The 25,032-nt window shown below is 41.2% G+C and overlaps 1 protein-coding gene across 1 annotated transcript in view; it reads left to right on the top strand.

Annotated features, from left to right (window-relative positions):
* Window positions 1–211: 211 nt before the first annotated feature.
* Window positions 212–25,032, top strand: part of slc25a48 (solute carrier family 25 member 48) — a 39,358-nt gene continuing 14,537 nt past the window's right edge. Inside the window, 7 exon segments of the mRNA XM_087995290.1 lie at window positions 212–388; window positions 1,062–1,105; window positions 1,257–1,328; window positions 1,441–1,696; window positions 12,860–13,129; window positions 14,640–14,688; window positions 14,690–14,736. Of these exon segments, the coding sequence (XP_087851416.1) occupies window positions 340–388; window positions 1,062–1,105; window positions 1,257–1,328; window positions 1,441–1,696; window positions 12,860–13,129; window positions 14,640–14,688; window positions 14,690–14,736 (787 nt within the window). The 5' untranslated portion in view covers window positions 212–339.

The following is a 25,032-nucleotide window of genomic DNA, read 5'->3' on the forward strand; positions in this document are numbered from 1 at the left end:
GAATTAAAGAGTTCTGGCTCTTGCCAAACTCAAAGAACAACTTGTGCTGTCCGTGAACAGAATGCGACTTGCATTTCTCAAATATCTGTAGCAGCCGAGGGGGTGCTGCGGATTCCAGCAGCAGTTCCAATTGGTGTCCGAAGTGCGAACCCTTTCCAACGCCCCTCGCCCGCCCACTCAAGGCTGGCAATGCTGCTGTTGGTGTTATTCCCGAATCCTTGGAGGAGGAGTCAAGGAGACGCAGAGAGCCACTCGTTTCCGCCAACTTCCCTCATGTTGTTCAGAGGCCAGAAGGAGGTTGTTGCTGACCGAGTACAGAGCAAACTCTGCGCCGTTTAAATGGGGACTAACGTTCAGCTGGACGATTTCATCGCTGGATGGATTGGAGGTAGGTTTATGGATTTATTATATAAAATGCAAATCACTATCAGTTTAATCACACTGTTTACAAGTTAATTTACTTTGAAACAACTTCCACATTGTGACAATTTCACAATTCTGACATTTCACATTCTTCGCAAACAAATGTTGAAAGCCTAAGAATATAATTTAAGAGAATGAGTTCGTGTTGGTACTGGGTCTTTTAAGCCCTTTAATTCACTGCGTTCCTTCTTTAGCGGTGGCTGCTAGGACCGTACAGTTACACGGCAGGAGAACTTCATTCCTCACCCTTCAAAGTCCCCGCAGGTCCTGCTCTGTCTGAAATAAAAGCCAAAAACAAAAACTGTGGATGCTGGAAACCTGAAAAAAACAGCCCAAAACTGCTGGAGAGACTCAGCAGGTCTGGCTGCATCTATGGACAGGGAAACACTCCCCCCACCCGCCAATGGTATTTCTTTGAAAACCAGGAGACCTGCTGAGTCTGTCCAGCAGTTTGTTTTTATTCTTGTTCTGAGATGTGGCAGTCTACTCGTCGTAGGTGGAACTGGTGCCCATGGTATTCCACAGCCAGGCGAATCGCTTTGCATTGTTATTCACCACGGCCGCTGCAGGGGTAAATCTGGGAAAGAACATTCCGCTCTTTTTGTAACTCAACCCAATTTTTTCCCCCCTCATGGTAGGTGCGGCTAGTGTGATCGTAGGCCACCCCCTGGACACGGTGAAGGTAAATTTCCACTTCCAATTCCTGTCACAGTTCGATTGGGAAACTCTCTTGTTTATATAAAATTCTGTAAACAGCGTCGCTCGCCGCTAAAGTCGCCGAAACGAGTTTGTGTTTTCTCTGCCTGACTTTGCAAAGTTCATTGCTTTTACAGACTCGCTTGCAAGCCGGTCACGGTTACACCAACACGGTGCAATGTGTGCGAACAATCTTTAAAAACGAACACGTGAGTCTTGCTTGTTGCTGTCCACTTGCATTTATATTCCGCTCGTTCCGGGAGTAAAATGAGGTCAGTAGAAGGTGCGGAGGTCGCTGATTGTGACTGAATCCACTTCCAGGTGGCTGGATTCTTCAAAGGGCTGTCCTTTCCGTTAGCCAGCATCGCCGTCTATAACTCGGTGGCACTCGGGGTGTACGGGAATGCTCAGAGGTTCATCTGTCGCTATCGCTACGGGGAGGACCTCCACCAAAGCCCCGCTCTCTCAGACGTGGCGGCTGCCAGCGCCCTGGTGGGTCTTGTCACGGTGGCCATTGGTGCCCCGGTGGATTTGGTCAAGATCAGACTCCAAATGCAGACACAGAGTGTGAGGCCAGGTAAGGCTCAGTGACAGCAATCCCCCCTCCCCCCCCCTCCCTCTCCATCGGGGACCCAGCTTACAATTTGGGAAGGTGAGTGGGGGTACTCCTGTGACCTTATCCTTTAGCCAGAGATAGATTCAAAATATTTACAGTGTAGGATGGAGGCAGTGTGGGAGATGCACGAACACCTAGTCGACCTCATTCGCAAATGTATTACTACATTTGTAAATATACTGAGACCCGAACTCGTCAATACTGTCAATATCGGAAATCTGGCACACAACAAAACCTGCTAGAAATACGCAGCAACTCAGGTGGCATAAGTTGACAGAAACTGTAGATCTTTGCACTGTTTCACTCCATAGCTGCTGCCTGATCTGCTTAGTATTTTCAGCATATTTTAATATTTCCCCGATTAGGTTTAATTTGCTCAGCAATAGTTCATTTTCAAGTCAGTCTTTATGGCAGAGGAGGAGGCAATTTGACCTGTTGAGTCCATGTCAGCTCTTTGTAGGTCAATCCAACAATCCCATTTCTTAGCTTTATCATTCTGTCCATTCAATTTTCTTTTGAAATCATTGATCATCTTCACTTCAACATCCTTTTAGTGCCAATTCCAGATCATGACCGCTCACTGATTTTCAAAAAAAAAGTTCTTCCTTGCATCTTCTCTTACCTATAATCATAAGTCAGTATCCCAATTTTTGTTTGTCCACCTTATCTAAACATGTCATAAGTTCAGTCCTGGTACTGATCCAATGATTTGACTTGATAGCTATCTGTGTTTGTCATAGTTTCAGTCTGAGTCACTTTACTTCCTGCTTCCATATTTCATATGGTTTTGTCCCCCATTCGGAATATAAATTGCTGTGTCTACTTATATAATTAGATTTGTGTAAATGTGACACACTGATTTCTGAGGAGGAAAATATTGTTCCAGTGAATACTTTTAATTATTAAAATCAATTTGAAAATCAATGAATCTTGTAAGCTTTAATTTTTAAATAATTTGGTTTATTGATAAAAAATAAAATAGTTCTTCACTCACCTTTTGCATTTCACATTCCTGCTGCCCATTTTAATTACTCTTCTTTGTCAGCTGAAAATTCCTTGAAGTATAAGTATATGTTTCCTCATGCATAATTTAAGAAATAACCGCCAGACTAGAAACTTTCAGCATGATTCTTCTTCAGTAAAGCATACTGGGTTCCCACTTCTTCATTCAGATGTGATATTCTGCACTTTCTGCCAGCATTATAACTTCATTTGGAGATTTTTTTCTGCTAATATCGATTTGTACCTGGTAGTGGTAATTACTGCATGATCTCTGGGCTGTCATACTGAGGAACAGGGAATGATTAAGTACATAAGGAAGTAATTTGGTCTGTTGTGCTGTGCTGGCTCATTGGTTGAATAACCTAACATGTCCCACTCTCCTGCTTTGCCAGTACTGTACACTCCAAGTAATTGTCCAGTTTCCTTTTGGAAGTTCAGTTATTTTACTTCCAACATCCTTTATGATAGCCCATTTCCAGATCACAACTCACTGCGTATGGAACATTTCCTCATGTCAGTTTTGACACTTCTGCCATCAGCTTCCACCTGTGTACTATGGTTACTGAGTCATCTGCCACTGGAAACAGTTTATCTTTATTTTCTCTATTGAACCCATTCATACTTTTGAGCACCTCCATGGCAAAACATATTAATATTCTTTGTGCTAAGGACACTAACCAGTTTCTCTAGTCTCATTGTGTAAATTGACCTCTATCATTCCTTTAACATTCTAGAAAGACCAGAAGATATAGGAGCAAAAATAGGCTATTCTACTCAGTCAGTCTGCTCCACCATTCAATGAGATCATGGCTGATCTGATAATCCTCAACTACTCCACTTTTCCCCATAACCCTTGATTCCCGTATTGAGTGAAAACCTCAATCTTGAATGTACTTAATGACCCTGCCTTGACAATCCTCTGCAACAAACAATTACATAGATTCTCTACCTTTTGAGAGAAGAATTTCCTCCTCATTTCTGTCTTAAATGTGTGAACTCTTGTTCTGAAATTATGCAATCTGTCCTGGACTCCGTCATAAGGGAAAATAGTCTTTTTGTATCTACCCCATCAAGTCCACTGAAGGACCTTGTATGTTTCAATAATGTCATCTCTAAATTGCAATGACTGCAGTATAACCTACTGAACCTCTCTTTGTGAGACATACCCTCTGTCTGGTATCAGCTGATTGGTATCAGCTGATTGCACTTTATTTGACCTGCCTCTAATGCCAGTATATTTTTTGATAGATAAGGAGTTGAAAACTGTCCACAGTATTCCTGCAATACTCACTTTGGGGCTTGGCCAATCTTCCTAAATTGACATATGTGTCTAACACCCCTTAAAGACTATTTGAACTATATTGTTTCTACACATTTTTTCTCACAGAATGTAATGCCTTGTAGTTTTCTGTATAAACTTAATCTCCCATTTAGTTTATGGGAAGACATTTCTTTGATCGCCCGTCCAGCGTGAATTTTCCTGGATATGTTGGGGACCTACGAGGTTGGATTCACCCACTATCCCCATGTATTTTGAGCGTGATTCTGTTGTTCATGGTTTTGCAATGTTTATGTGCATGGTGAGTGGGATTAAAGTCTTATAATATTCTGTTTGCTGCTTCTGTATTTTAAATCCTCCTCGTCTATTGTCATAGAGTCATAGAGTCATACAGCATTGAAACAGACCCTTCAGTCCAACTCATCCATGCCGACCAATTATCCTAACTGAATTGAATCCCATTTGCCAGCACTTGGCCCAGGTCCCTCTAAACTCTTCCTATTCATACACCCATCCAGATGTTTTTTAAATGCTGTAATTGTACCAGCCTCTATCACATCCTTTGGCACCTCATTCCATACACGCGCCACACTCTGCGTGAAAATGTCGCCCCCTTAGGTTCCTTGTATAGCTCTCTCCCCTCTCACCCTAAACCTATGCCCTCTAGTTCTGGACTCCCTCACCCATGGGAAAAGACTTTGTCTATTTATCCTATCCATGCCCCTCATGATTTTATAAATCTCTGTAAGGTCACCCCTCTGCCTCCGATGCTGCATTGTCCCATTTATATTCTATAACTTATTTCTTGTCATGCTGAAATGCTATTTCAGAGTTGCGGTTTCTAAATATTTCTCTTCAGTTTGTTTTCCTATTTCCTATTTCATTGTTTATTTTTAACTGCAGCTGTGCTCTTTGCTCCCAGTATTGTTACTTGTTTGTGTACTGTAATCCTTATTTTTTAAACCACTGTCAGTGTTGCTCTTTTATCAATTATATTGTGGATATTCCTCTGTTAAAGCATTTTTCTATTTTTTTCTAACTGTTGCTCCCAGTACTCGTTTCCTTTGGTGTTTTCCCAACATGCAAAGCTTTCTGCTTTTACTTGATATGTCTTTATCTCAGTCCCAGACCAACTCATGGATAATATCTGAATGTTACCACACTCCTGTTTAAAGCTTTTCGCTGTTATAAACGTCTAGGGCCACATTTATATTGTAAGATTCCAGAATTGGCTCCCTCTCTGGCAACTCCTAACTTTTAAAATTCTTATCTAATTTAAAATAAAAGAGTTAGTAAAATCAGTGTGCTCTTGTCAAATCCCTTTGTAGCAATGCCCCATTTAATGTCTATAATCTCCCCAGACCCTACATTCCTGAAAACCTATGGCCTAATAGTTATTATCAATTTTCATTAGCCTTCCTTTGATGGATATGACTTCCACTGCTGAGGCTCTCGCCTTGGGAATTCCTTCACCCAACTTTTTGGCTTCTCTACCTGCCTTTTCTCATGGAAGCTACTCCATATAACCTTACGAACCAAGGTTCATGAGCTATACCCTTACATGGCTCACTTGATACATTTTGTTTGGTATTGGCTCTGTGAAGTGTCTATGGATTACTTAAAGATGATTCATAAATGAAGGCTCTGTTGGGACCACAACTTTTCACATTATACATTAACAATCTGGAGGAAGGAACTGAGAGCATTGTTGCCAAGTTTGCAGATGACACAAAAATAAATGGAGGGACAGATAGTGTTGAGGAAGGGGGGGGGGGGAGCCTCCAGAAGGACCTGGATAGACTAGGACAGTGGGCAAAGAAGTGGCACATGGAACACAATGTAGGAACATGTTAGGTTATGCACTTTGGTAGGAAGAATAGACATGTGTACTACTTTCTAAATGGGGAAAGGCTTTGGAAATCTTCAGCACAAAGGGACTTTTTGCTGCAGCAAGCTGTGGAGGCACATTAATGGTTGAGAAACATATCAGCCAAATTCAAATGGCAGAGCAGACTTGGGCCAATTGGCATAATTCTGCTTCTAAATTTTATGTCTTATAAACTCTTATTGTTGCACCATCTCAGTTTTACATCTACCTTTATAATTTGAATTTGAAAGGAACTCATTCAGTCCAACCAACTCATCATTCTTGTTTTCCAAATAATCGATATTTTGAAACTTACCCTTAAGTTAACAATATCAAAGTATATAAAAGCCAAAGATTACATAAACTTAAACTAGGAACTGAACAATGTCTGTGTGCCTTTCTCTCAATATTACCCATATTCTTAACACCACATCACTTGAAGACTGCACTTGTCTTTTACTTCTAGTATGCAAACCTGTAGGAGTTTAGTTGTTAGTATATTTTTCATTCTTTGCAAAGGGTTTTTGGCAACTGGAAAGGTGAAAGTTGCTGCGGTTCTTGCAGGAGGTGCTACTATTACATTCTGTTTTTAATATGCCAAACACATGTAACGAGTTGGACATGGCCAATGCTTTTCCATTTTCAACTGTCCTGAAACTGTGTTGGTGGAAAGAAACTGACAAGTGAACTCAGTCAGCCACTGGATTGGTCTGATGGTTCTGAACGCTGCAATCATTTCAACTGATCTCTATGGTCTTTGCATTGCTATAAAAGCAGTAACAATGGTGATTACACATAAGTCCAGAAATCTAAAGAGAAGCATAATGAGCTCTATACACGCCTTGTTTAGCAAAAGAAGGTGTGAGTTGAAGACAGTTTGGATTTTGGAAGCTTATGTGGCATTCATAGCATGCAAAAAAAAGCACTATATGTCATCTAATATTTTCCTTAATTTATCCATCTACCATTTGCAAATTAATAAATACAAAAGGATTGCAATAAAAGAAATTCAAATCTTTCTTGAATAGTTCAACAGATAAATAGATTTTTTAGTTGATCTCAATCTGGTCAGTATACTGCAGTTGGGTTCAGTATAATTTTTGGTCTGGTAAAGAAAAAAAAAAGCTACCTAGATTACACCTCCTCCCACCCTGGCCCCTGTAAAAACGCCATCCCATATTCCCAATTCCTTCGCCTCCACCGCATCTGCTCCCAGGAGGACCAATTCCAATACCGAACAGCCCAGATGGCCTCCTTCTTCAAAGACCGCAATTTCCCCTCAGACGTGGTTGACGATGCTCTCCACCACATCTCCTCCACTTCCTGCTCCTCCGCCCTTGAACCCCGCCCCTCCAATTGCCACCAGGATAGAACCCCACTGGTCCTCACCTACCACCCCACCAACCTCCTGATACATCGTATCATCCTTCGTCATTTCCGCCACCTCCAATCAGACCCCACCACCAGGGATATATTTCCCTCCCCACCCCTATCAGCGTTCCGGAAAGACCACTCCCTCCGCAACTCCCTCGTCAGATCCACACCCCCCACCAACCCAACCTCCACTCCCGGCACCTTGCCCTGCAACCGCAAGAAATGCAAAACTTGTGCCCATACCTACCCCCTCACTTCCCTCCATGGCCCCAAGGGACCCTTCCATATCCGTCAGAAATTCACCTGCACCTCCACGTACATCCACTGTACCCGATGTGGCCTCCTATACATTGGGGAGACTACTTGCGGAACATTTCAGAGAACACCTCTGGGACACCCGCACCAACCAACCCAACCGTACCGTGGCTGAACACTTTAACTCCTCCTCCCACTCCGCCAAGGACATGTCGGTCCTTGGCCTCCTCCAGACCATGGCAACACAATATTTGGAGGAAGAGCGCCTCATCTTCTGCCTAGGAACCCTCCAACCACAAGGGATGAATGCAGATTTCTCCAGCTTTCCCATTTCCACTCTCCTCACCTTTTCTCAGTCCCAGCCCTCGAACTCAGCACCGCCTTCTTGACCTGCAATCTTCTTCCCGACCTCTCCGCCCCCACCCCCTCTCCGGCCTATAACCTTCACCTTAACCTCCTTCCACCTATCGTATTCCCAACGCCCCTCCCCCAAGTCCCTCCTCCCTACCTTTTATCTTAGCCTGCTTGGCACACCCTCCTCATTCCTGAAGAAGGACTTATGCCCGAAATGTCGATTCTCCTGTTCCTTTGATGCTAACTGACCTGCTGCACTTTTCCAGCAACACATCTTTCAGCTCTGATCTCCAGCATCTGCAGTCCTCACTTTCTCCTAAAGAAAAATATCATCAAGCATTCCTACACTTGATTTTTGTCCGGTGATCTCTGCTGTAAAATACATGTATTAGAAATTGATCTGGCAATTTTGTTCTCATGTACTTTCTGTGAAAAGATCTGCTGAAAATCAGAGTTTTTCAACATGGACATCCAACCCCTCAACATCTCTATTCTCAAAAGAAGGGCCTTAAAAGAAGTGGCTAGTGAGATAGTTGATGTCTTGATGTTTGTTTTCCAAAGTTTTCTCGATTTAGGAAAGTTCGATTAGAGTTTAAAATCGCAAACATAACTGCTTTGTTCAAAAAGGGAGGGAAACAGAAAGCAGAAAACTGCAGGGCAATAAGCTTACCAGTTGTGATAGGATAGATGTTAGAAACTGTTATTAAAGACTTTAACCTCACTTAGAAAAGTTCAAAGTAACCAGGCATTGTTGACATGGTTTTGTGAAAAGAAAATCATATTTAACAAATTTATTTGAAGAAGTAACCTGCTGTGGATGATGGGGAATAGATATACACTGTACTTAGATTTTCAAATGGGATTTAATAAGATCCCATTTCAAAGGTTATCAGGGAAATAAAAACTCACAAGTCAGGAGTCACACATTGGCATGGATAGAAAATTGGCTAGCTAACAGGAAACAGAGAGAGGGCATAAATAGGTCATTTCCAAGTGCCAAGATATAACAGGTGCCGTGCCACAAAGATCAGTGCCAGGAGCTTACCCTTTTACAATTTATATACTGTATATGACTTAGAAGAAGGGACCAACGATTTAGATGCTGAATTTGCTGGTCACACAAAGATAGGTAGGAAAGTAAGTTGTGAAGATAACATAGGAGCCTACAATGGGATGTGAATAGGACAAATGAGTACATAAGATTTGGTAAATAGAACCAATGTGGGAACATGTAAAACTGTCTAATTTGATTGAATTTTTTAAAAATGAAATTAAGTGATGAGAGAATAGAGGTCTGAAATACAAGTGCATGAATCACAAAATATTATTTTGCAGGTCCAGCAATAATTAGGGAAACTGATAGGTTGTTATTACTTAATGTGAGAATATTTGAATACAAAATTAGGGAGGCCATGCTTTAATTATACAGGAATTGTGAGACCCCATATGGTGTGTTAGGTGTAATGTGTCGGTCTCCTAATTCAAGGAAGGTTGTAAATGCATTGGAAACATTTTAAAAGACAGTTTATGAGACCAGTTCATGGAATGAATGTATTGTGTTATGAGGAAAGGTTGGACAGGCGAGACTTACACCCACTGGGGCTCAGAGGAGTAAACTGTATCTTGATTAAAACACATAAGCACATAAAAGATTTTTCCACTGTTAGAAAATTTGGAACTAGGGGGTCACAGTTTATAATAGTATCATCCCATTTAAGACTGAGATGGAAAAATGTTTTTTTTACAGAGAGTCATGAATATTTTGAACCATCTTCTTCAAAACGTAGTGGAAGTTGTCTTTGAATATTTATTAACTCAGAGGTAAATAGATTCTTGAAGAGATAGAGTGATATGGTATTGGAATAGGCAAAGATGTGAAGTAATTATGTCAATTATGATCTTGATCAATAGCAGAGCAGGCTTAGGTACCAAATATCTTTGTCTTGCACTGAAACTGTATCTTCATATGCATGTGTCACTGCTAAGAGCTTCCAGAATCACCAAATTCAAATGCAGTCTAGATAGTTCACTATCCAATGGTATCACTTTTACTCAGTGCTAAACTCATCTCCAGTTTTTGCTGTAGTGCAAACAGTGCATAGGACATCACCAGTTTCACAATAAGTGAAAATCTCATCAATTTGTACCTTCAGTTTGCATGTTGCAAATATTTCTATTTGATGATCTTGGAAAGCCATTTCATTTTTTTGAAATGTGCACAGAATTTCTTTCTAAGAAGCTTGAAGTATCCTTTGCTTTACTTTTGGTCATATTTTAAACTTACCAAGAAAACAAAGATTTAAAATATTAAAAGAACTGTAACTTGCTACTTGCATTAAGTTCTTCTGGAATAGTTACCTGCTTACTGGAGTTTGTGCTGCTTGATGCTCCTGTCTGCTGCAGACTGTAAACTTCCCGGGAGTCCTCATTTCTATAGGCTTTTGAGCTGTGGCCTGGCCTCATGCCCTTGCATAAACCAACCCCATACGACGTAGCTGTGACAGGATTTGTGTTTGTTGATCATAAGCTAGAGCTCCAATGACGTGCAAGCTACTGTGGGAGTGCTAACTGCTCAGCATTGACCAATAGTTTGGAATGCCTGGGCTTTATGGTCATGTGATGCACAGAGGGCCATGGGGTATATGCTGGTTTTCTTTGCAAATTCATCTGCTCTCAACCCTTTTCTTCGAGACTCACAATGTGATTCAGTTTAAATGCCACCAGCCTGCAAATTGAATGAATCACCCATTTCTGTCACTTTTAGCATTGTGACAACACCAAATATATTCTTCCATTCATTGTTCCAAAGAGACTGTACCTTCCACGACTGCTTTAGCTATTCCTGAATTACTCTCAGCACTTCCTTATAGGCCCATGACAGCCCAGGAGTTGCAGCATATACCCTTTCATTTTCTCCCTTTCTACCATTGAGACTTCACAGCACTTCTGCCAGGTGAACCAGTGATTTATTTATTCTTTTTTGAATTTAATTCACTATATTTTTTTGTTCATACTGGGGCTTCATATACACTGAGGGGACCGAATGCAGATTGGGTAACTACCTTACAGAACACATGCATGATCCCAAGTGTCAAATCACCTATCATTCTCAACCCCATTCACACTCTGACCTTTTTGTCTTTGGTTTCCTACACTGTTCTACTGAAGCAGGAGTAAAGTTGAGAAACAGCACTTCATCTTTCAATCAGGAACTTTTCAACCTGTCAGACATTCACTTCAACAATTTCAGATCTTAACCTGTTCCTGTATGTCTGAAAACAGCTCTCTGATGTTTCTGTTATTGTCATTTACACCACTAAAACAATTTTTAAAAAATCTTTACCAACTATCATTACCCATTGCCTTGCCCTATCCACTTTTGTTTTTCTTTTTTCTTCAGTTTTTAAACCACTTTTCTTCCTCCCCCTCCCCCTCCCCCATTTCCACACTTGCAGTTTAAGTGTTTAAGATCGAGGTGAAGAGTATTATTTCTCTTTTGAGGCTTACTGGTAAGTGTAATTTTCTTCCCTGGACAGTCATGGAGACCGAATCATTGAATTTATTTCACACTGATTTAAATTTTTGACAGATGATGGAGTTAAGCAACACAGTAGAGTTGAGACCATAACCAAATCAGCAATGATCTTATTGAATGATGGAGCAGACCTGTAGGACCATTGGCCTGCTCTTGTTCCTGAGTCTTATTGTCCTTTTTTATAAAATGTAATGATGGCTAGTTCGGGTTCAAATATGCTGCAGCTCTGAACTAAGTATCTTTTGCCCTTAAGAATCCAAATATTCATTCCAACATATTTTCTGCAATTCTGGATTATCCAGTTATATAAGACTTAAAATATAACTTCACAAAGTGAATTACAGAGCCATCCAGGTTTTTTTTTCCATTTGCAGCCACAGCTTATACACAGCTACAGCAATGGTCAGAGACCACTGGATGGAAGGGTTCCTCTGCCAAGATGCACCCTGGCAAGTGTAACCAGTTTTTAACTACAGAATGCCTATAAGTTTTAAGAGGACATCTTCAGTTTGAGTTGTTCTCTCTTCATCTCTTACCTGCATCAGCTGCATCCATCTGTGATGGTGGGGCATGCTCTCTGTGGCCTTCCAGCCTAAGGAGCATTCCTGTTGTTCTTAACTGAATAGCAAGCAGCATGCGCATTGGCCAGTAATTCTCGATGTTTCCAAAATCATATCGAGGATCTCACATCAATGTATTGTGGCACTGGGGCACAGAAAGTCATCTAAAATTAGGGTCCCTGCCTCAGAGCAGAAATCCAATAGGGCATTCCAGGCTGATAAGCTGTGTTCAGAATTTTTGAGTTCAGTGACCACAATCTTGGAGAAATGTAACTGCCTTTGGACTGCTTTTGGCTGAGGGGATTGGAGATGAATTGTTTAGTTGCAAATGCTTTCAGTGTGAACAGATGCTGCAAAGTGCAGCATGGCAATGACTTGGCAAATCTGCATTTCCGGCTAAGGGATATCATAATTTTCCCCCTTTTCAAGCTGGCATGAACACACTGCACACCCATGCTAGCACCATTGCAAGCAAGTCTTGAATCCAATGATATTCCATATGTATCACATTTTGTGACTCCTTTGCCTTTGAGTTGTGATTCCCTTCTACTTAGGGTGTCCTTTCCAGCTCGTCTTATTTATCCCTACACCATCAACTTAAGGCCAAGTTCCGCTATTGATTCCCACATGTGAATCTTCTAACTTTCCTCAACATGCATAGCGGTAGTTCTGAGGAGCCAGGCTATTCTTACATTAAATATTTTCAATCATGTCATGAAGATAAATAGAGTTCGTAGAATGTTGTCGTGGATACGAAGTTTTTACGTCTTGATTTTCTTTTACGCTTCCTTATTCTGGAATATTATGCAGCTTTTCACTTACGGTTTAAAAAAAGCTGATTTGTTTCAGAACATTAGCTACATTCAAGATTTGCTAAATCTTTTTTACACTTCTACAGCTAAACTAAACTTGGTTGGTGCGAGTGCCTTGCACTCCCTTGCACTGAATGATCAGCCTCTATACAGGGGGCCTGTGCACCTCATTAGCAGAATACTGCGGACCGAAGGCATTGTTGGACTGTATCGAGGTGTTGGAGCCATGTACCTCAGAGATGTTCCAGGATATTGTTTATACTTTGTTCCTTACATGTTGCTGTGTGACTGGATGACACCCGAAGGGAGCAAAGCACCCAATCTGTTTTGTGTGTGGCTGGCTGGTGGTGTGGCAGGTAAGAGTTTTTCAGATTTGAGAAAATGTGTGCAATGCTTTCTTTCCTGTAATTAAAATTTGTTGATGTTCTTTTGAAATGTAGGATGTGTCTTCATTGGTGATTAATTAACGAATAAATCACTTTGTGCATTATTAAGCTCAGAACAAGACTGCAGCGATGCCTTTTTGCAATGCCAGACATTTTTGTGCTTTCTTTCAGTGAGATAGACAAATTATTTTGAAGGAACAGGATGTTTTGTGCTGTGAACTCATGCCTGCAATGAAATGGACTGAGACTACCAAAGTTAAGTTTTGTGTCAGTTGGCTACAAGAGATCAAGAGATACACCCTTACTGATAACTTCCACAGCGATTCTCCAGGTCATCTTCTGTAATTTCAGTAAAAATTCCAATAATGCCCCAGAGTAAACATTGTTTACCTTGTTTTGATTGTGTTTATGTAAATCACAAACCATCCGCTAATCAGGGGAAGCCCTATGGACAGTTAAGCTTGTCATCCTGAGTGATATTTGGAGCAATAGATTAACATTGAAAGGATGTTATCTTGTTTTTATTGCTTTAATTGAATTAATTTCAAATAGATGTTACACATTGATTAAAATTAACAAGATGTTTTAAAATAGTCTTGATTTGTGAGATACAACAGGTATTGGCCTCTCCTGCATATTTATTATTAGCCAGTTAGACAGCACTGTCAGCAAATGTCTGTGAGCAAGTTGCCTTCGCTCAGTTAGGGAACACTAACCTGAAGAATTTTGGAGAATAATTTGAATAGGGGAAAGCCTTAGAGCTCCATTATAACGTTTGGACTTTTCTTCATAGCAGTAACTAAGTACATTTGATAATGAACAATTTTGCATCTCTAATAAAAAGCATTTTAACTGACCAGCAGTAGAGAGTTAAAATTCATATGAACAATAAATAAATTTAATTAAATTTATCAATGCAATTAGTGAAAATAACCATAGCTGAATATTTTCTTATGGTAAGAGGCAATATTCAAAGAAAAAGGAACTATTCACAAGAACCCATTTTAGTGAAATACCACCAAGTCTTAAATTAAATTAGGACATAATTATCAAAGACCTGAAACATAAACAATATTTCTACAGTACTAAAATTTCTGCAGGACTCTTAACAAGGCAATAACAAAATGCATATCAATATTTACAATTGTTCACAGTTTAAAAAAATATGGCAATGTTGCCTTTGAAAATAGTGGCTCTAAAAATGCTTGCAAAATGTTTTAATGTTCAGGGGGAGGGAACCAGCATTTCCTTGGTGTTCTTACACATAATTAAAAAGAATAATATCACAATGAGGTTCATATGCCTTGTTTAATATCTCGAATGTCTTGCAGTCACTTACATTATTATGTCCTCTGTCTGTACACATTTGTTGTGCTTGAAGAAAATAATTTTTTGATTCTCTTCTGAAACAGTCATTCTAAAAAAAATCTGGAGTTCCTGGATGGCCAGTTAGTGAAAATACTCTTTCATGTTACTACAGATGATTCCTCCATATCCAGTTCCTCAGACTCGCACCTAATACCCACCACTGCCTCAGAGGAGGAAAGGGAGGATGATGATGAGGTGCCTGGTGAGGGGTGAGCAATCATAGCTCCAGATGGGATAGGAGGTCTGGGAATCCAGATCTCGCAGTGTGCTGTTGAGCTTGCATAGGACTTCACATCTGTGGCAGGATCCTCCACAGGGACATCTCTTACCAGTACAGAAATTCTGTCAAAAAAACTCAAGGAATAGTCAGCCACTACTTCCAGCATGCACTGATAGCTCACATGAGAAGGTCATGCTCCTTCTTTATAAGGTCATTGAAAACATCTGCGCTCTGCGCAGTCTGGTAACGCCTGAATGCACAGTAACAACACAAGAGCAGGACAGTGAGACCAATTGGAAAGTTATTTCAAAGAGCTGGCAAAGGCACAATGGACCAAAGAAGCCTTCTGTGCTGTTCCATATCTATGTTTGTTTATGACACACAATGTCACTTTTTGCAGATTGGTGCTACAATTCATTTGTTAAGCACTGATAAGAAATAAATAGCCCTCATTCTCCCAGTTCTGGATTACATGCTATAAGTGCTCCCTTCAGTCCTTTGAGGATCGGTCTGTCGTAGCTGTTCATTAATGTTCTCTTCTTCAATAGCTGAGTGTGATCCTATGGAGGTACTTTGGGTGATGAGTCCTTCCAAAGCTCAGCAGCCAATCCTTTTGAAAATATGTAAATTGAACAAATGAAATAGATTGGGCATATAAAATGCAACACTTTTTAAAAACAGTATATGTATTTTATGAACCTTTGTTATCTAATTGTGTATTTGTATTTAAAATATTATCAGTGCTCCTTAGATTTGCACACAACATATACAGTACTGTGCTTGAGTATAGCTGAAAAAAGACACAAAACCTTTCATCATGAACTCATCAGGACTATATGCAAATGTAACGGAAAACAGTATTGATACTATATGGAAGGAGATTGGCGGACATGAACTCTGAGTGATTAAAATATTGCCATGGAGAGTGCCTCCGTTAAATGATGGCTGACAATTAAGCTTTGTTTGAATATTAAACCAGGCAGGTTAATGCCGAATGGTAAATGTATTATCTTGAGAAATGAACCAGAGAGTGACCATTCATTGATTTGAAACAGGTGCAGTATGTGTACTTTTCATTCTGTCTGCAAAGAACATATTAACACTACATATTAACATGTTGCTTTGAGTGCATGCAAGTGCACCACACTGTAAACCTCTATAACAATGTTAAATGTGTTGTCAATATAATTCTTCATATACTATGGATTATTAGTCAGTTATGGAATCAATTCTAATTTGATGTTCACAGACACATGCTGATTGAGTACAGTTGCTAACCTGTTTGTTGCATACAGAGGAAGGGATATGTTGTTTGTTGCTTTCTGCTGGTCTTTTGATTATAAGGCCCAAAGTCTTAATATCACATTGGTACTGAAATTCTAATCATTCTAATCTCTGTACGGGAAAATGGATAGCTACAAACAATGGAAACACCCTTAAATGTAGTTTAGAAAAGGAAAGAAAGTGGGCGGCATGGTGGCACAGTGGTTAGCACTGCTGCCTCACAGCGCTAGAGACCCAGGTTCGATTCCTGCCTCAGGTGACTGTGCAAACTCCACACAGACATTCTCCCCATGTCTGCGTGGGTTTCCTCCCACAGTCCAAAAATGTGCAGGTTAGGTGAATTGGCCATGCTAAATTGCCTGTAGTGTCAGGTGAAGGGGGAATGGGTCTGGGTGGGTTGTGCTTCGGCAGGTTGGTGTGGACTTGTTGGGCCGAAGGGCCTGTTTCCACACTGTAAGTAATCTAAACTCATTTGTGTGACAGGCGACTCCCTCGTCAGGTCCACAACCTCCACTCCCAGCACCTTACCCTGCAACCGCAAGAAGTGCAAAACTTGCGTCCATGCCTCCCCCCTCACCTCCCTCCAAGGCCCCAATGGATCCTTCCATATCCATCGCAAATTCATCTGCACCTCCACACACATCATTTACTGTATCCGCTGCACCCGATGTGGTCTCCTCTACATTGGGGAGACAGGCCGCCTACTTGCGGAACGTTGCAGGGAAAACCTCTGGGACACCCGCACCAACCAACTAAACCGCCCCGTGGCTGAACACTTTAACTCCCCCTCCCACTCCGCCAAAGACATGCAGGTCCTTGGACTCCTCCATCGCCGGACCCTGGCCACATGATGCCTGGAGGAAGAGCGCCTCATCTTCCACCTAGGAACCTCCAACCACATGGGATGAATGTAGATTTCTCCAGCTTCCTCATTTCCCCTCTCCCCCACCTTATCTCAGTCCCAGCCCCCGGATTCAGCACCGCTCTCTTGACCTGCAATCTTCTTCCCGATCTCTCCGCCCCCACCCCCTCTCCGGTCTATCACCCTCACCCTCACCTCCTTCCATCTATCGTATTCCCAGTGCCCCTCCCCCATATTCCCTCCCCCCCACCTTTTATCTCAGTCCGCTTGGCACACCAGCCTCATTCCTGAAGAAGGGCTTATGCCCGAAACGTCGATTCTCCTGCTCCTCGGGTGCTGCCTGGTCTGCTGTGTTTTTCCAGCACCACATTTTTCAACTCTGGTCTCCAGCATCTACAGTCCTCACTTTCTCCTAGAACATGTTTTTGGCTTGACATCAGAACTCCATTGATGGGAAACGCCACCTTTGTTGCTATTGCCTAGTTAGCATCACCTACTTCTCAAATGTTTGAGATATGTTGCCTTTCAAGGGTAATTTGAGATAGACTGGGCACTTTTTGGGACCAAAAGTAATTTACTAAATAATCCTTAGTGTCCACAGAATTATACTGAAAACCAAATTAAGATTGTCAGTTGAGGCTCACAGTCTACTTGCACATACAAGAACTATGTAACATACGGAATGATGTGTACACACTGTGCCTGTTTCAACTCAACAAAATAGGTGACACCCTTTTCTGGTTCACTTCTCAGAGCAAAAACCCCTACCAAATGGAGCCCAGGTGCCAACCAGTCAGCTTTGTGCTCCCATATAGTTTAAATATTTTTTCCCTTTACATTATTATTGTTGTGAATTGTCCTGATGATTCCAGACAATACTTTTCAACAAAATATTGTCTTTTCTTAGCAATACTCAAGTGCTGCATTACCAAATGAATGTATACTCCAATTGTTATTTCTTGCATATATATTCTACGAAGAAATATATCAAATGTGAAATTTGATGGTTATTTGACAATATGGTTTGTTCTTTGACTTTGTCCTGTGTTACCTTCACTCAATTGTGCCAGTTCTCCTTTTATGTTTCATGTGCAGGCTAAACTTACAACATTATAACTTCTCAATCTTAAGGTTTCTAGAAGATTATTCTTTTTGACGTCTGGGTCCCACTTTATTAATATCCTCACGTGGCAGATGATTTGTTGGTTTGTTAGAAACATATAATTTCACCACCACACCAGCAGCTCATCTGAGCTTACAGACAAGCAAAGTGTCTGATTTGATTCTTGGTCCAGAGTAATTTAACTGATCACAACTCGGTTGGTAGTTCTCTGTTTGAACTCCTCCTTCTTGGACCAGGCTAAAGGAGAGGTTTCCATTTATATAGTACTTTCACAATTATTATATGTCCCAAAGCATTTTATAGTCAATGAATGTGTTCTCACCTGTTGTGGGAACAATGGCAACTCATTTATGCTCATCAAGCTCACACAAACTGCGATGTATATAAGACCCAATATCTGGGCTTTTGGTTGAGGAGTACATATTAACCAGTGGACTAGGGATAACTCCCATTCTCTTTTTCAGAATAGCATGCAGGGATCATTTACAGATATCTGAGCAGGCAGATGAGGCCTCTGTTTTACAATCACATTTTAAAAAAAATCAATATCTGCAATGGTTACAAACTGCACTAGAGCATCTAGCTTAAATTTTTGTATTTATGCCCGAGAGTGCAGATTGAACCCAGAACTGTGAGTCAGAAGGAAGAATGCTACTTACTGAACCACAATGGAGAAGACTCAGGAATCTCCAGACTGATCATTTTCAAGTAATCTGGAATATGTGGGAGACAATAGGATTGGAGACAGGAAGAGAAACTGTCAATGGTATAAATCTAATGGATAATTAGCAAGTTCTGGGAATCCAGAAAGCGAATGAGAATTTATTTGTTCATCGGACGTGGCTGTCACTGGTTAGGCCAACATTTATTGCCTGTCTCTTATTGCCCTTGAGAAGGTGGCAATGAGCTGTCTTCATGGACTGTTGCAGTTTCTGGGAAGTAGCTGCACTCACGGTACTCAAAGGAAGCCAGTTCTAGCATTTTAACTCAGAGTCAGAGATACAGTTCCAAGACAGAATGATGATTTAAGAAACATAGTGAGGAAAAGCCAGGGAACTATAGACCAGTGAGCTGATATTGGTGGTGGGCAAGTTGTTGGAGGGAATCCTGAGGGACAGGATTTACTTGTATTTGGAAAGGCAAGGACTGATTAGGGATAGTCAGCATGGCTTTGTGCGTGGGAGGTCATATCTCATGAACTTGGTTGTGTTTTTTGAAGTAGCAAAGAGGATTGATGAGGGCAGAGTAGTAGATGTGCTCTACATGGACTTCAGTAAGGCATTTGACAAGGTTCCTCATGGGAGACTGGTTAGCAAGTTTAGATCTCATGGAATACAGGGAGAAGGAGCCATTTGGATATAGAACTGGCTCAAAGGTAGAAGATAGAGGGTGGTGGTGGAAGGTTGCTTTGACTGGACGCCTGTGACCAGTGGTGTACCACAAGGATTGGTGCTGGGTCCACTGCTTTTTGTAATTTGTATAAATTATTTGGATGTGAACATAGGAGGTATAGTTTGTAAGTTTGCAGATGACACCAAAATTGGAGATATAGTGGAGAGCGAAGATGGTTACCTCAGAATACAATGGGATCTTGATCAGATGGGCCAATGGGCTGAGGAGTGGCAGAGAGTTTAATTTAGGTAAATGTGAGGTGCTGCAATTTGGAAAGGCAAATTTTAGCAGGACGTATACACTTAATGGTAAGATCCTAGGGAGTGTTGCTGAGAAGAGACAATGGAGTGCAGGTTCATGGTCCCTTGAAAGTAGAGTCACGGGTAAATAGAATAGTGAAGAGGACGTTTGGTATGCTTTCCTTTATTGGTCAGAGCATTGAGTACAGGAGTTGGAGGTTATGTTGCGGCTGTGCAGGACATTGGTTAGGCCACTTTTGGAATATTGCAGGCAGTTCTAGTCTCCTTCCTATCAGAAGGATGTTGTGAAAGTTGAAAGGATTCAGAAAAGATTTACAGGGATGTTACCAGGTTGGAGGATTTGAGCTGTAAGGAGAGGCTGAATCGGCCGGGGCTGTTTTCCCTGGAGCGTCAGAGCCTGAGGGGTGACTATATAGAGGTTTATAAAATCATGAGGGGCATGGATAGGATAAACAGACAAAGTCTTTTCCCTGGGGTGGGGGAGTCCAGAACTAGAGTATAGGTTTAGGGTGAGAGGCGAAAGATATAAAAGGGACTTAAGGGGCAATGTTTTCACACAAAGGTTGGTGCGTTTATGGAATGAGCTGCCAGAGGAAGTGATGGAGGTTTGTGCAATTATAGCATTTAAAAGGCATCTGGATGGGTATATGAATAAGAAGGTGTTAGAGGGATATGGGCCAAGTCCTGGCAAATGGGACGAGATTAGGTGAGGATACCTGGTTGGCATGAATGAGTTAGACTGATGGGTCTGTTTCCTTGCTGTATGACTGTATGACTCTATTTTTGCTTGGAGGGGACTCTACAGTTTGTGGTGTTTCCATTTATCTGCTGGTTTGGTCCTTCTATGTAAAAGAGATCAAAAGTTTGCAAGGTGCTGTTGTGGAAGTCTTGGTGAGTTACTGCATCTTATAGATGGTACACATTCTGTCATTGTGTGTTGGTGATGAAGGAAATTAATGTTGAAAGTGATATTTGAGTTGAGCCAATTGAAATATTGCTCACTTCAAATATGTAGCTATCTAATTGATTAATTGTGCATTTCCAGTTTTTTTTTCTCATTTTTGTATGAGGACAGAATAATTCTTGGCTGTAACTTCCATGACGTAGTAGTCTGTTGACGCTATCTAGGCTCAGATTTCCAAGTTAAGCATTGTATTAGAGTGCGACTGATACCTCCAGTGTCCCACCTTAGCTTGGGCCAATATTTGTAATATGTGAAAGCTGGAAAAGATTCTCTCCATTGACTTCGTTCACTTTAACATTATAGATTACAATGGAAATTGAAATCAGAAGATTATAACTGACTGCCAAACTATTGTCACTCATTTCACATTATACTACAAAGTCAAGAGCTAATTCACTTATTAGTGCAGGACTCTTAAAAAGTTTGAGTTTTGCGCTCCCCTTTTATTAAAAGAAGCTTAAATCTTCTTCAATTATTTGGTCGTGAATTGTGCTACTTCAAGAGAATGCTGTCATTCTTAAGAAGGAAAAATATATAGAAATAGTGAAACCTAAAGGATTAGGAACAGGAATAATGATTGGATTGGCAAAATAAGGATCTGGAGAGATAGAGAAAATAGTTTCATTTTTGTGTTTAGTGGAGACTCTGATAAATGCATTAAAGAATATGGTTTATATATTAAAGGGAAATTGAAACAAACCAGTAGTAGTTGCCTACATTTGGATAAATATATTGGACAAAGGCCACAAAATCTCAAGCATAAAGGTTGTTTGCATGTCCATAGTACTGGAAGACAACAACCTTTAATTGAAGGAAGAATGAAAAGGGGAAAAGTTAAATTAAAATACACCTGTTTTTCAAAAGAAAGATTTTGACAAGAAAGCAGTTAAAAACACAATCCAAATTGTCCCAACTGATAAGTAAACGTCAACTATCTTGTGTTGTAAGAGCTTTAAGAGTTGTGGAATTCTGGTTATATTTTATGGTCATTCCTGCCTTAAAGAACAGGTGGGATCTTGTAAAAATATAATAGCTGAGATATTTTTAAAAAATTAAATTAAGTGATTATTTCAACATTTGTATTTTAGAAAATAATTTCTTTTCTAGCTGAGGGAAAGAGAGTGCACTGAGTTCATGAAAAAAAAAGCAGGCTTAGTTATGAAATGTTTATTGATAAAGAAGGATGTTTGGAATGTAGCCAAAAATACATAAGCTCATAAATAACAGTAAGACTAAGAAACTGATTTTTCATGCTTTAAAAGCACAGTAGTCCAGAAATCAAGGATTTGACAAGTTCCTGCACTATATCTTGAAGTTGTAAACTCTGATGCAACTATGTATTGGTGTGGTGATGGGGTAAATTTTTGAGATGGTGGATGAGATGTCTATCAAGGTGAACTTGAGCAGTATGAAGGGCTTTTGCCTCAAACGTCGATTTTCCTACTCCTCGGATGCTGCCTGATCTGCTGTGCTTTTCCAGCACCACTCTGATCTAAACCCTTGAGCTGTATTAGATCCAGGCAACTGGGTTGTGTTCCAACACACTCCTGACTTGTGCCATATCGATAGTGGATAGTCTTTGTGGATTCAGAAATTGAGTCAGTCACCACATACCCAGTTTCTGCCCCCCCTCTTGTTGCCGCAATATGTACATAGGTGCTGTTATGTTATTGGTTAATGGTGACCTCCACGATATTGATGGTGCAGAATTTGATAGTGTTAATTATATTGAATAAAGAAGGGAGGTAATTAGATTTCTTTTTTTTATTCAGTCTTTGCCATCACCCGTCTATATGACACAAACATTACTTATCACTTACCAGGTGAAGCCTGAATATTTTCCATGCTCGGCCATACTGGGTACAGATGGTATTATATGAGATGTTGTGAATGGAACTCAACATTGCAATAACCAGCAGAAGTCAATTCTGACAAAATATAGGGATATCCCCATCCCTAAAAGTGACAGAGAAGGTGGTGGGAAGGGAAAATAGTTAGAATGTTTGGCACCAAGAAGATACTGGACCCATTTCCAACATCTCAAGAAGGACGTCCTGAACAGGAAGGTCCCTGATTGATCTTCCTGACTCACTGCCAATGAAGGGCCTTAAATGGTCAATGAATTGCCACTTAAGCACTTTATTTCAATACGGGCCTGAATAACTGTGTTCAAGCAGATTTTAAAAAAGGGGTCACTGGACCCGAAATGTTAACTCTGCTTTCTGTCTACCGATACTACCTGACCTGCTGAGTTTTCCCAGCAATTTGTGTTTTTCTTACTGATTTCCAGAATGCGAAGTTCTTTGCTTTTTGTTTGACAAAGAGGTAATCTCAGAATAAGGGTTCACCCATTTAAGACAGAAATGAGAAGGAATTTGTTGTCCCAGAGGGTCTTGAATCTGTGGAATTCTTTACCGTGCAGGGCTGCTGAGGCTGGATCATTAAGCATATGAAAGGCTGAGGTAGATTGTTAATCAGGAATGGAGTTGAGGGTTATGGCAATAAGGGAAGAATATGGAGTTGAGGATTGTCAGATCAGTTATGCCAGGACTCACCTGGCCCTCACCTTCCACCCCACCAGCCTCCATATACATTGCATCATCCTCCGCCATTTCTGCCACCTGCAAATGGACCCCACCACCAGAGATATATTTCCATCCCCACCCCTATCTGCTTTCCGTAAAGACTATTCCCTGTGTGACTCCCTCGTCAGGTCCACCCCCACCACCAACCCACCGTCCCCTCCCGGCACCTTCCCCTGCTACCGCAGGAATTGCAAAACCTGCGCCCAGTCCTCCCCTCTCACCTCCGTCCAAGGCTCCAAAGGAGCCTTCCACATCCAACAAAGTTTCACCTGCACTTCTGCACATGTCATTTACTGTATCTGTTTCTCCGGATGCGGTCTTCTCTACACTGGGGAGACAGGATGTCTACTCAGAAAGTTCTTCCGTGAACATCTCTGGGACACCTGCACCAACCAACCCTACCGCCCCATGGCCGAACACTTCAACTCTTCTTCCCACTCTGCCAAGGACATGCAGGTCACCTCTCCCTAACAACCCGACACCTGGAGGAAGAACATCTCATCTTCCCCCTCAGGACCCTCCATCCCCATGGCATCAATGTGGATTTCACCTGTTTCCTCATTTCCCCTCCCCCCACCTTTTCCCAGATCCAACCCTCTAACTTGGCACTGCCCTCATGACCTGATCTATCAGTCCATCTTCCTTCCCACCTATCCGCTCCACCGTTGCCTCTGACCTATCACCATTACCCCCACCTCCATCCACCTATCACATTCTCAACTACCTTCCCCCCAGCCCCACACCCTTTCCATTTATCTCTCCACCCCCCAGGCTCCCAACCACTTTCCTGATGAAGGGCTTTTGGCCGAAACATCGATTCTCCTGCTCCTCGGATACCACCTGACCTGCTGTGCTTTTCCAGCACCACACTCTCGACTCTAATCTCCAGCATCTGCAGTCCTAACTTTCACCTAGATCAGCCATGACTCCGTGTTATGAGCTTGTGAGGGTAAGAATAGGAGGTTAGAGCAGATGAATGAGTGGCTGAGGAGCTGTTGCATGAGAGAAGGGTTCACATTCTTGGATCATTGGAATCTTTTCTGGGCTAGGAGTGACCTGTATAAGAATGACAGATTGCACTATAATTGGAAGGGACCAAAATTCTGGCAGGGAGATTTGTAAGGAGATCTCAGTTATCTGTAAGAATAATAGGGTGGTTATGGTAGGGGATTTTAACTTTCCAAACATAGACTGGGACTGCCATAGTGTTAAGGGTTTAGATGAAGAGGAATTTGTTAAGTGTATAAAAGAAAAATTTCTGATTCATTATGTGGGTGTACCTACTGAAAACTTGATCTATTCTTGGGAAATAAAGCAGGGCAAGTGACTGAGGTGTCAGTGGGGGAGCACTTTGGGGCCAGCGACCATAGTTCTACTAGTTTTAAAATAGTGATGGAAAAGGGTAGACTGGATCTAAAAGTTGAAGTTCTAAATTGGAAGAAAGCCAGTTTTAATGGTATTAGGCAAGAGCTTTCAAAAGTTGATTGGGGGCAGATGTTCACAGGTAAAGGGACAGCTGAAAAATGAGAAACCTTCAAAAATGGGGTAAGGAGCAAATATGTTTCTGTTAGGGTGAAAGGCAAGGCTGGTAGATATAGGTAAGTGAGATTGATGTTTTGGTTAAGAAAAAGAAGGAAGCATATGTCAGGTATAGACAGCAGAAATCAAGTAAATCCTTATAAGAGTGTAAAAGCAGTAGGAGTATACTTGAGGGAAATCGGTAGGACAAAAACGGGACATGAGATAGCTTTGGCAAATAGGGTTAAGGAGAATCTAAAGGGATTTTATAAATACATTAAGGACAAAAGGTAACTT

This window comes from Chiloscyllium plagiosum, unplaced genomic scaffold (genome assembly GCF_037043375.1).
Source record: "Chiloscyllium plagiosum isolate Xiang-an unplaced genomic scaffold, Cpla_swu_hap1 HiC_scaffold_16, whole genome shotgun sequence".
Classification (NCBI taxonomy): domain Eukaryota; kingdom Metazoa; phylum Chordata; class Chondrichthyes; order Orectolobiformes; family Hemiscylliidae; genus Chiloscyllium; species Chiloscyllium plagiosum.